Here is a 12,698-nt window from a genome sequence, read left to right as displayed (position 1 = left end):
GATGTGTTTAAAGTATTTTCACCTACTAAGGTGTTTGTCAGCAGTCATGATTACTTTCTCATTGAAATGGCTTGCAGCTTCCTTTGTATACATGTTTCCGTTTTTAAATGATTTATGCTGTGACCAAAGAAGTCCAAAAGGTTTGATGTATGCTGGCCAATTATAAACTACTCTGGCAACCATGCGGCTCTACACGTGGAGAGAATGAAAGCAAACAAATGTTTTGGATCCTGCACAGGGACTTTCTGGCTGTTGATTTCTAGCTTGTCAGTGCCCATAATCTTCTAGAAGTGTTTCTTATGATTGACTATAATTGGACTAAGGAACAAAATCTATAATAGGCAAAAGCAAAAACAAAGCATAATTTAGAGCAGCCAGTAGGCCTGTTGTTCTTCTTTTTTTTTTTTTTTGCTGCTATGCATAATTTAACAACTGAGATTTCTTCTACCAGAAACGTGTGGTCATGTTAAAATTAATGTAATCTGTATCTGTCTCTCAAAGCTTGTATTTCAGATATTATGATTAGTCTAGCCCGTTGGTTAGCATGTTGATTTCAAACATCTAGCTCAAGGACCTCTTAAATGATTTTTGTGAATTATGTCTCAAAATTAAAATTCTATTTAATTTAATTTAATTTAATTAATTATAAAATTCTATATATTATTCTAAGAGCCCAGTTTAACCAATGAATGTAAAATCAACCCTCAATGCTGGCTGAATTAAGTTAAGACAATTTTTTTTCATATATAAGTTAGGACATGTTTTACAACATGACAATGTTATATTAAATTGTTTTGTGCTTAATAATTGTTTTTTAGCAAATAATATTCAGTGTGACAACTTACCCTGCTTTTTTAGTTACCAAAATGTTATAGGCCTCTTGTATTTATTATTATTATTATTTTTATTGTTTTTGCCATGAAAATAGACTTTGATGCTGACATGGCATTAAATAAATATATAGCCTATACTATAGGCTACTTGAGTTCTCAAAAAGGTTGACATGTGTTCTATGGACTATGGAGTGTGTTCAAACGCTTTACGTATTCAAGATTTTACAGTAATATTAAGAAATTACAAATGTTTACTAAAACAGTGAGAACTAGCCTCCATCTGCTCTATTTGACTGACTTACACACATGCACAAAGCTCTATTGAAAATCTCATTGTTATTCTTCAAATCATCACATGATGTCGCTAAACACAAACTATAAACTCATCTCTAAAGACTATGAATTGTTTTAGGTTTTAATTACGCCAGTGAAATGAGCTTGAGGAAGATATGAAGTCGAGCTCGGGCTGGTTTCATGCCAGCTTGGCTGCTAATGATCGCGTTGATTCTGTTCGTCTTGTGTCACACAGTTGAATGAATCACATTCTAATTCCTTGTTCAGAATTGGTCCAGTCAGTGAATCTGTCATTTATCTCTGCGGATTCCACACTACACGCTAGTGATTCATTAAAAAGCGCAGTCTTCCAGTAAATTCGGATTATTTATATTTCCGCGCTCAAAACTTTATTGATCGCCACTGTAATTCATCACGTTAATATATAGAGCGGTTCATTTGGAGGCTAGGACTCGTTCCAGTAGCTGTTCTAGCGCTGTGAATTCGATGTCTAGCACATTGTCTTTTTTATAAAAACAAACGGTTATTTGTCTTATAATATTATAATCTTTACCCCGCCCATGATTGGGTGTGCGCCGGTCATTGTCACATCCGATTGGTTGTGGCTGAGCCCAAGAAAAACCGGCCCTGCTACATTTCCACCTTTCATTCTGAGCAGTGTATCAGATTGAGTGTCTGTGAGTAGGCTACTAGTATGTAATACACAACAATTCCAGCTAACACTGGAGTTGAGAAAAGACATATCTCGTAGGTGAGAGCCTGCGCGCACGTGTTATTCTAATTCCTATCAAAGGAAGAGGAATTAACAGAGAAATCGGAATAACACAACGATGGCATTTTCTTCTTTTTGGAAGTATTGCGCTCCCCTTACTCTCCTACTGCTCCTGTCCTATTCGCAGACAGGTAAGACAATATTTATTCAGTCCACAAACACTTTGGAAGTTAACTTGCCATGAACGCGGACAGATGTTCCACTAAAAAATTACTATATTTTGATCTGTTCACTGATGTTGCCATCTCGAGATGTATAGAATAGCCATATACATGTAAACACATTGGCATCGCCAACAACATGCTCATGGGTTCAGCACATCGCCAGCATTAAATGTGCTAGAAATCACGTTAGCCTTAGTTTTAAACATGTACACGAAAGTGAAATTAATTTCGGTTCCCTCAAAGTTCTCTCTTTACATGCTTTCTGTTATTATTTGGTGTAGTTCAGGCTAATTATCGTTTATTTTGTTTAGTAGTTTGCGTCACTCACCTGCATATCTGCTGACTCCGTTGCTCTAGTAATAAAGGGAAGTTCGCTCAATAATTGCTTGAACAGTAGCTACACATATGTGCTTGCCAATTCATTTTCTATAGGTGCGTTGACAGCGTGCTTTGTTGTCGCGTGCATCATTGTTCTGTGCACAGTGCTTTTTCTTTGTGTAGCTATACGCAGTGTTCTTTCATTCACTGATGTCCTTTGAGATCTCGAGGCGTACGTATATGGCCATTGCGACAGTCAGTACAAGAGTGCAGGTACCCTGAAATAATGTCAGTGTGAATTGCGCTGTTCGGAGGTCCCGCTCCGAGCTCCTCCGTGCAGGGGTTCCTATCCCAAACCAGTCTCAGATACAAGCTGTCAGAGCAAATCCCAACACGAGCCGCGTATTTCATGCTTGCTATCGCATGATAAGTGCATCTGCCGTTGTCCTGGGATTTGGATTACAAGAGCATCTTGAAGATAGGCTAGCCTATTAGCTGGCCATTTAATTTTTTTTCTTTAAGCTGTGCCATCTGTTTGTAAAATGATTCAAATTAATAATTATTATGCAAGAGCGAAAATGCAGTTACACTATTTAGGTGTCTACGTGCAGCTAAAATACTCGTGCCTACGTCCGAAATGCATCAGTTCTGATTTAAAGTCCATCATCAACCAATTTATAACTTAAATCGCAGAACAAAAAAGTCAATTAGTTCGTACATATTTAAAAAAAAAAAAAAAAAAAAAAATTAGGCAGTTTAGCGTGTCACTAAGGTCTGGAGTAGGCTGAGTGGATCGGATTGACCAATTCTCATTCTTGCTAACAGCTTCAAGATAGATTCCCTCTACCTGAGATCCACTCCGGGTTTTCTTTTCCCTCTCCTCTGCTCAAAAAGGAGAGAAACCCACTTCAAGCGAAAACAAAACGCGTTGACTTTTAAAATTGACATATTTTCATAGAAATTGCAATAAGTCGTGTAATGAACAGAATATGTACAATGGCCATTGTATAATGGGGCCAAAGAAAAAAGGGAAATTATAATTCCTCAATTCAGTTCCTCTCTTCATGTTTTGAGTTTTATGGAAACAATATTAACATATTTATCTGTTTGAGATTTCTAAGAGCCTCCTTTGTTAAATTCAGCTATTTGTGGTCAAGCTACTAGCAGGTTTGTGTGTGCGGTTGTTTATTTTGTACCATCTAATAATCAGTGAGCAACTGAAGATGCTTTTTTAGTTACACGTTGCTATTCTTGCTGTATGTGGTTGTGGCCACATTTGGATATGAAGGCATTTTTAGAATTGTATTTTAGTGGGCATATTCTCTGTAATTATGGGTATGTGTATGTACTCATTGTTCAAATGGCAGGATGTCTCTTCATTTGGACCTTAGAGGTCAATAGAGCACTATGGAGATGACTGTCATTAATCTCTCCAGTGACACGAGGTAAAAGAAGAGAGAAAAGGGGGGTTGGGGAGAGAGAGAAGGATGGAGACAACTGATTACCTTCATTTATTTCAAGAGAATTTTTATACCAGACTGCATATCTTGTTCCAGAAAGACACAGGGAAAAGTTAGTTTCTTAGAAAAGAGAGAACGGGGAGGATAAAGAAGGAAAGTGTGTGAGATGGAATGGTCTTTCTAGCTACTGAAGCATAATGAAAAAGAGAGAAATAGACAATGGAGAAGAAGTAAAGATGTAAACAGGGTGGAAAGGTAGAAGACTGCCAGTGAAACAGATGGAGTGACAGGGATAATGGGAGGAAGAGACTTGAACCTTTAAGAAACCACTCTATCATAGACTGAGAGAGCAGGGGAAAAGAAAGATATAGAATAGTGTGTTTATGTGTGCGTGAAGGTGTGTGTAAAACTGCCCCTTCCCCCAGCACAACAAATATGCTCAGTTACTGTGTTGTCCTTTGGGCACAGGCCTGCAGACTCATGTTGTGTTCTCCATCTGAGCCCCTCTTTCTCTTTTTGCCTCTCTCATTGTCTTTCTCTACATCTGTCTCCCTCTGCATGCCCTTTTTTGCAGTGCTGTGTGACTGACACACACGAGCACACACACAGTTAATGGCCACAACTGCGCCAGCCGCATTCTGCATGCTGCATTCTTTGCCTGTCCCCTCTCATCATTGGCCCTGCACAGTTAATCATCTCTATTTGTTTATTCGATGGCAAGCAATATGAGAGTCATTTGTTTGAATCTGTTTTTCAAATCATCATTTTTTGGGACTCTTGTCAATGTTGCTTCTGCTAGAGGGCCCAATTGCCTCCTAAATTGGAAAAAAGTTTAAAAATAGCTGTACAGTTTAAGAGAATTTGTATGGATTTTCTTTTCTCTTTGAGTAAAATGCAATAACATATTGTAGTTATAGTAGTTGTCTCATTATACGTACAGTTTGACATGACTAGTCATGTGGAAAAAGGTTGAAAAACAACCATTGTTTTAATATATCAGGGCTCCATACTGCGACTAAAATGGTTTCAAATGCAACAAATAATAAAAATTGATGATAATAATTAAAATCTAATTGCCATTGGCAGAATTTGGGAACACTTTGTGCATCTATAAGTGGTTTGGGCAATTATTCTCAGTGTTACCAACATCCAGTAATAAGCAGCTTAAGTTGTGATTTCTGATTCGTGAACAACTGGCTCTTATGAACTAGTCAAAAAGATTCACAAAACTAGCTTGTAATTTGGTGGTTTGAATCAGACTCACTCAGTGAATCGTGAGTGAGTACTGTAACAATAGTTATGTTTCCATCCAAAGATGCAAATTTAACTTATGCACAAAACTTGAATATCGCATAAAACATTTGCGAATAAAGCATCGTTTCCATCCAACGAGTCATAGATAACAAAAACATCACTTCCTGATAAACTGGCACTAAATATCTCTAAGAAAACTAGGAGAAGCCAATGAATATAATAATTTTCATATGTAATACATTCTTTGTGCTTCAGAGAAAGCAGATGTAACACAATAATTGCAGTCATTGGTTTTAGAGTTGTATGCCTGCTGTCATGTAAGACAGTATTTATACAGAAATACTTTGATGACAGACTTTTCTCAGCCATTTCAGAATGACCAAAACAACATATAGATGCTGTGAACGAGATCGGTCTGCTGGTTTTAGTTTTTACGCGCATTTTTAGAATTTATCTTGGCATTTTCATCCAGAGTTTTTTTATGCGATAATCCAACATGTGCATAAAAATAGGTGGATGGAAACATAGCTAATGTAATTTAATATAGATATTTTTTGCGATAAATGTTATTCAAAAAAATTCTAAGGTTTCACAAAAACATTATTGGTCATTGTTTCCCATAGTGAGGTCCAATTATAATGTCAAACTGACTGTAAGGGAAACTTTGTTTGGGAGTGAAACTGTGAAGTGGGTGACATCTTAAAACCATAAGAAACACAATATTTGACTTTTATGAAACAGGCGTAGATATTTCAACAAAGCAGAGTGATATTTATTTGACACTAATACAGTCAAGATAAAATGGGAACTACAACGCTTCTGTAAAACAGTCTTTATCAGGCAATTTGTAAACTAGAAAAGACATTTGACTTCTAATTATTACATCTTTTACGAGCTCCCAAGCCATTTTTTTGTCTGTAGTCTTGTGTATATATAGGGCATGGAAATCAAATATGTCTTTTGTTTTGCAAGTTTGATTTACTAGTCTTATTCATATGCAAAACCGGCACATTATGTAGGGTATGCGGTATGGATTAGCGCATGTAGGACAGAAAGTGGTATTTTCACTTGACACTTTGTTCTGTAATGCCATGAGGAAGCCTTTATCTTAATCCAAGGTTTATCCTTTGATTCCAGTGTATGTTTGTGTAATTCCCCAGTAAAATAAAAATGTTGACATTTAATTACAGTGGAAGCCCTCCTACCTATATGCTAAAAACAGACATGTAGTAAAGCCTTCAGGACCTCGCTTCCTATTTTTACTCTCATATCACAGTGAACACTAAACCCAGGCTCAGAATAGACAAATTAAGGAGACCTATAGAGGGAGAGCTGCTGGTAGACTGTTACATAGCTACCTGGCTTTCTCTTATCACTGTAATAGATTACACATTTTATAGCCCTATATAAACAGATGTTCCTTTAGGGATCCTAATGTTACTCAACAACACAGAAGATAGAAAAACGAGTAAGAGTGCTAAAACTCGTGAACACCTTTAATTTGAGCACGAGGAGATAAACAGAGAGGAACAGACCTACTTCAAATCGTTTCAAGGAAGTGCTCAATTCATCATAGTGTTACAAGGGCTGGGTTTGTCGCAGGTGGTGTGTCTCGGTAACTGTATTTCACCGTAATTATCTTCAATCTGATTCGACTGATTAGACACTGCTTTCATCTTCTTGTTCGCGCTCATTGCCTGCCTGCCTGCGGTCATTCCCATTAGATGCAATATTTTAGGTCTCATTTCAGAGCTGAAGAGATGGTTATTAGAAGACCGTGCGGCATTTAAATGACAGAAATGATGAATAAGATGCTTGTGGTCAAGTTGACTACAAACGTTATTGAGCAAGGCCAGCACACCGCTGTTATGAAACTGATACTCTTCCATCTCTTCCAGAAGTCTTGACTATAATCTAATGAAACACTTAGAAAGGTGCACCAATTAAACGGGCTTATTTTTCAGGGTTATCACTCTCAAGCTGTTTCTGCGGCTCGCTTTGATTGAATCCAAGCATATTCATTGTGGGAATTTAAGTGCTTGCTCTCTGAAAAGTATGTAAATTATTGAAATGTGCCTGTTCGTACTGGACCTGATTCTGTCTGTGTCACTTGTGAGAAGGCAAAACCTCGCCAGACACGAGTTGTCAAGAATTCAGACTTGGGTTGTGAAGTGCAGTCTGATTCAGATCTAATTTTTCTTCCTCTTGTCCTGTGAGATGTCTGAGTGGCATATTTGCTGTCTGGTGCCTTACTATGTCTTTCTCAGCATGGAGAATAAGACTTCAGAATAGCAATGCATTGTTTCAGCACAGAGGATAAGCTTGCAGAATAGCAATGCATTATTTCTCAGTGTCTTTATTTCACAGCCTGAGAATCAGATAGAAATTTAGCAATTTGAAATTCGTTTTTAATGGTAGCTTAATGGTATTTTGGGTCACAGTAATTTAGTAATCTCAAATCTAAAAAACAAAACAAAAAACAAAACAAAACAAAACAAACAAGGACACTATATGACTCTTAAATAACTGTTACTAAACTGGTACTAAAGCTTAAACACATTATTAAAATATATACTTTCTTTAGGGGTTTTCAGATTTTGGATCTAGGGTTCCACATTGGGCAGCAAAAAGGGGTCTATCTGTTGGGAAAAAATATGTATGGACATTATTCATTCATTTGACCCACATTTCTGTTAACCCTAAAACGCAACCCAATGCATTGCAAAATTCAAAATACGGTAAATAAATAAATAAATAACACTGTAAGCAATCAATATAGGGAATTCCTTACTAGTAATACAGTACATTGTGCCCCATTTTTACAGATTTGTTGCTGAACATTTTTTTCAAATACAATTTTAAATACCTGTGACTAGCTGATTTTGAAAATATGTGCATTTATTCATCTCTCACTTTGACAATTTCACAAAATGATGACCAAAAACCTTTCAGTTTTGTAATCCAACGCCAAGAAAATCACCTTTGGAATTTTATCTTAGAGAGAGACTTGTGAGAAACAGAGCTGCTAATGTAGAGAGAGAGAGAGAGATAGAGATAGACAGTAAAAATGAAAGACGAGACTGTGAGATGAAAAGAAAAGGTGGAGAGGAGAGTGAGCCAGATTTAAGTGGATGTTGTGGTTGATTGCCACAGAGGTGAACATTCTTCCGTATAGGGGACAGAGTTGCCATGACTTTGCAAACTCTGCCCTGTGCTTGTTTAACAGCCCCCTTACCTCTGTCTTTTCTCTCGCTCCTACTTTCATTTCTTTGCCTCATCCTTCCACCAGTTTCCAAGGCTCCCGCCGTGTCTCTGTTCCCTACCCACATGAGGTAAAGGTCCCAGGCTTTTGCAGTAATTACAGGAGTTTGAGTGGCACTAAAGCCCTCACTAGGTTTGATTGGATGAAGGGCCCATTAGAACTAAAACGGGCCCCTGCTCCAGATGGAGTGTGTGTGAAAGGCTTCGTAGCTTCTTGAGAGGGAGACTAATGCCGCCTACACTGATTACATTATGTGGAGAGCGCGGAGGTGATAATGAGGCTGTGGTTGAGCACAGAGGGCTGGAGGGAGCAACCCTTACTCGGGACAGGTGTGTGTGAGGCATGAGTCAAATCTGACCTCAGCACATCCTCATGCAGGGAGAGAGAAGTTGAAAAAGAAGAAGAGGGGATGAGAGGGATTTTTCACTTATTTTCTTATAAATATTGAAAGCCAAGGAGTGCATTTTAAATGTTTAAAAACCATCTCTAATCCCAGTTTATTAAGCAGAGACAACTTCATATATGCAGAAAATATGTAAATGCCATGGCTCTGTGGCAAAATGTCCAAATATTACTCTGTTTGTTTAAGCATTTTGACCAGCTCACCATAGCAACAATGGCCAGTTAATGGTCTGAGTCTGTTCGGCAATAAGGGATGCATCCGAAATAGCATGCTTTCTTACTATATATAGCAGACGAAAAGCAGTATGTGACAAAAAATATATGTCCAAATTTACAGTACTCATAAAAGAGTAGGCAAAAAGTACCCAGATGGCCTACTACTCCCGGCGAGATTCTAAAACATCCATGCATACGAGGGAAATATTAGTGTCCCATGAGTCCACAGGAGAGAATTTTTGTGTATGATAACGATAATGATAATTAAATAATGATAATGACAACATGGTGAATGTAGTATGTCCAGATTACATCCATACTACACAAATTCATACAATATACAACATATTTTTTAGCAGTTGCCTATATTCAGAATAAGTACCTACTCAAGAGAGTGTGCGCAGCCAGGGAAACCTGTCTGGAAGCAGTCAGTTTTACACAGAAGATATCTGCACTCTGGAAATATTTGGTTTAAAAATACTTTTGAATGTGTTGCACTAGCCGGAGTGATAAAAAAAAGATTTCCTAATATTTTCTTCTTTTTTTGTGTGGCACTTTTATCGATAAGCACAGTAACAGGTTGGGCAGGAAATCCTGTTTGGAGGATGGAGAAAAATGATTGGGAAATTACCAAAATGCCATAGATGGGTGTTTCTTCAACTTCAAGCCCTTTTATGTCCATAGGGTTGATTGTTAAAACAACAGATCAAGGTTTTTTTTTCTTTTTTGTTATATGAAGGCCAACTGCCTTGGAAACATTTCCCTATCCCTTCATTTCATTTTATTTTTACAGCCTTTTAAATGGATTTTATGTCAAGAAGACCCACTCTTTCAATGTTACAGTATAACACTCCTTTATAAAATATGAATGATTAAACATTCCTGATGATCTAAACAAAGATGTATTTACTTAGGGTACAGCAGTGTCAGTCAAGAGCTTGATATCATAATACATTAGATATCACTTGAGCACAATATATTTTTTTTTATCGTATATAATTTCTATTCCAGCTGTAATAATTATAAAATTTTTAAGATACCATAAAATGTTAGATACTTGAGTTGAGTGCTACATCATTTGAGATGAGTGGAAATGACATTGTGGTAGGACTTTTCATGACCTTCAGAAATTAAAAAAAAAAAAAATCTTTGTATGTCCACAACTGAACCCTGTTAAATTGTTAAATTAAACTAGTGAGTTTCTAAGCGTCCTCTGGGCCAGAATGCCCATGCTTGATGAAACACCCAGATACCCTGCTACCATTGTAAGGGGGAAAGTGAGGTGGGAAAAAAGAGGGAAGAAAAGGCTGAAGGTATAAAGGAGAACAGCGTGAAGGTCTCAGCACCTACACTACACAGTTCAATGGTCTGTGAAACAGAGGAGAATGGGAAGTTAAAGAGGCTAGTGTGCACACCACCAGATTTGACTTAGGAGACTGGAGAGCACGAGACGGAGGGAAGAATAACAAACAACTGAGGTAGCCGAAGAATCATTGGAAAGAAAGAGCAACACATTAGAGTGGAGGCTAAAAGATCCTGCATCCAGTGGGAACATTAAAAAAAGATAGAGTGCAAAGTGAGTAAGTAGCTGTGTGAAAACTAGTTGTGTATTTGACTGCAGCAAACAGCAAAAACATGGCACCATCCCAAAGTGAGAACAGATGATCAATGTGGACATTTTACTTCAGGCCACCCACCCGTCTGGAGCTGAGTGGCAGGTCAGGGGTGAAGCACTCACACACAACAAACACAATCACATTTCCCTCCCAGTCTTCTGCTCTCACTGATATGCCCACTGAAGCGCTCAGCAGTGGGCTGGTAAATGAGAACTGTAGGATTGTGCAACATTCAGAACTGAGGAATTAGCCTTCTTTTTCATTTATAAATGCGAATTTGAATTAAATTAGCCACACGCCATAGGAAACTGAACTAGAATCAGCGTTATTTTAATATTATTTGTTGGCTATAATAGTTTTTATGAATATTTTGAAGATATTTTATGAATATTTTTTTTGTTTTTTCATTCTGGTCCACAAAATAATCTATCAACTTCAGGGCTTTTTCAACATTTTCAAAACTTTTAAAACAAAGTTTTAAGGTCAAAGTTGTCTGGAAAAACTTTGCTTTTCTAGTTGACAGTAAGAGTCATATATGCATTTTTAAGTCTATACCTGGCATTCAAATTCAAATAACTGCATGCTGTATTAGATTCTCTGTTCTGTTTGCTGCCTCATTTCAAATTTTGAAATTCAAATGGAATTCAAATGGCAGAGAATAACTGCTTAGATACAAAGACAGGACCTGATTGAAAACCTACACTTAACTTGGAAGGAACGGCACATAAATGAAGGTAATTACTTCCCTCTATACTTTCACAAAGCGATCTGCACCACAGTGACGGGTCAAGGGCCACACTGAGAGGAATGAATACGTGGACAGACAATAGAGATCCCTCACAGGAAACACCAAAATGATAAATGCTCTCAGCGATAATGATTATCTGGAGATTACTTTGAAAACAAATTGAGGTGATGTGAGATGCAGGATTGATAAGCACTTCAAACGTGGATCAGAGCCAGACAGTACAACACCATCCAACACCGCAGCATCAGCACAACTCTGTCCCCCGTCCCAACCTGAAAACAATGAATCCAGGCTTGGGAGTGAACCTTTGATCTGGGATAATTAGTAAGCAGTAAATAAATCTTCATTAGCCGTAATGAATTTACACCACCACACATAAAACATCAAAAAGTTGCTGGTAATTCCACAATTAAATTTCAAAGCACGACTCGAGGACGAGGGCAACGCTTGTGAGACTCCTTATTGTTTGGTAAAAAATAAAAAAGCGGCCGTGAGGTCATCTTGGTGTTGTTTTGGTGATGCGGAGAGTTTGTCCTTCCAGGGCTGGCGAGCAGAATTGGCCCAAGGCTCCGACAGCAGGAGATTACTTCTCTAACAATGGATTACGTTTCTGAGATTGTCTCGGTTCGAGGGGCGTGCGCGAGGTGCTGAGACATCCCGGACTTGCGACCTTGACGATGGGTGATTGCGGGAACTCGGCTCTTGGGAGCTCTTAGCGAGAATAGGAAAATGCATAATAAGACAGGAAGGTTTTTAGTCTGAATGAATGCAGCCATGACTGTGGCTGGGCCTGAGATTTGGAAGTCTTGTTTCTTGTACCCCTGAGACCAAACCTGGAGCACTCAACAATCTCGCAACTCGTCTGAAAAAGAAATAATGTCATCATGTCTCACACACGGGTGGGATGACTCACGTTTCCTCTGCCTCGCCGGCAAATCACATTGCTGTGCATTCTGTTATATTAACAGTAATTTCTGATGCAAACACACAAATCTGATTCACCTTTTGAGGTGGATATTGGCCTTTTAGCACCTCTGGGAAGAGTGGAATTTGTCAGTATATACCGCTTTAATTGCTCATGATTCACCTTCACCTTATCTGTGTTCAACTAATGAAGCTCTGAGGAATGCGGCTGACTGCTACAGGAAATTGTCTTATATAAAAAAGAAAAAGAAAAAAAAAAGATAGCTTATATTTGGAAGATGGATTGCAGCATGTGACTCTCAGAGTGACATTTATGCGCATACATGGATTTTGTTAAAGCAAACAGAATTGAGGGACTGGTTGCAGAAAATAAATCTAGGCAGGTGGTTGTTTCAGGGTAAAAGAAGTTTACCCAAAAATGAAATTATATTATTC

At 38.0% G+C, this 12,698-nt stretch overlaps 1 protein-coding gene across 1 annotated transcript in view; it reads left to right on the top strand.

Moving 5' to 3' along the window:
* Window positions 1-1,767: 1,767 nt before the first annotated feature.
* The window catches only part of LOC132158401 (cell adhesion molecule 4-like), a 141,563-nt gene continuing 130,632 nt past the window's right edge, over window positions 1,768-12,698 (top strand). Inside the window, exon 1 of the mRNA XM_059567791.1 lies at window positions 1,768-2,030. Coding sequence (XP_059423774.1) covers window positions 1,958-2,030 — 73 coding nt within the window. The 5' untranslated portion in view covers window positions 1,768-1,957. The remainder of the gene's footprint in view (window positions 2,031-12,698) is intronic.

The sequence above is a fragment of the Carassius carassius genome, chromosome 15, assembly GCF_963082965.1.
Source record: "Carassius carassius chromosome 15, fCarCar2.1, whole genome shotgun sequence".
In the NCBI taxonomy this organism is placed as follows: Eukaryota; Metazoa; Chordata; class Actinopteri; order Cypriniformes; family Cyprinidae; genus Carassius; species Carassius carassius.
Note: the sequence above shows the minus strand (reverse complement) of the source record. Positions and strands in the feature narration are given on the sequence as shown.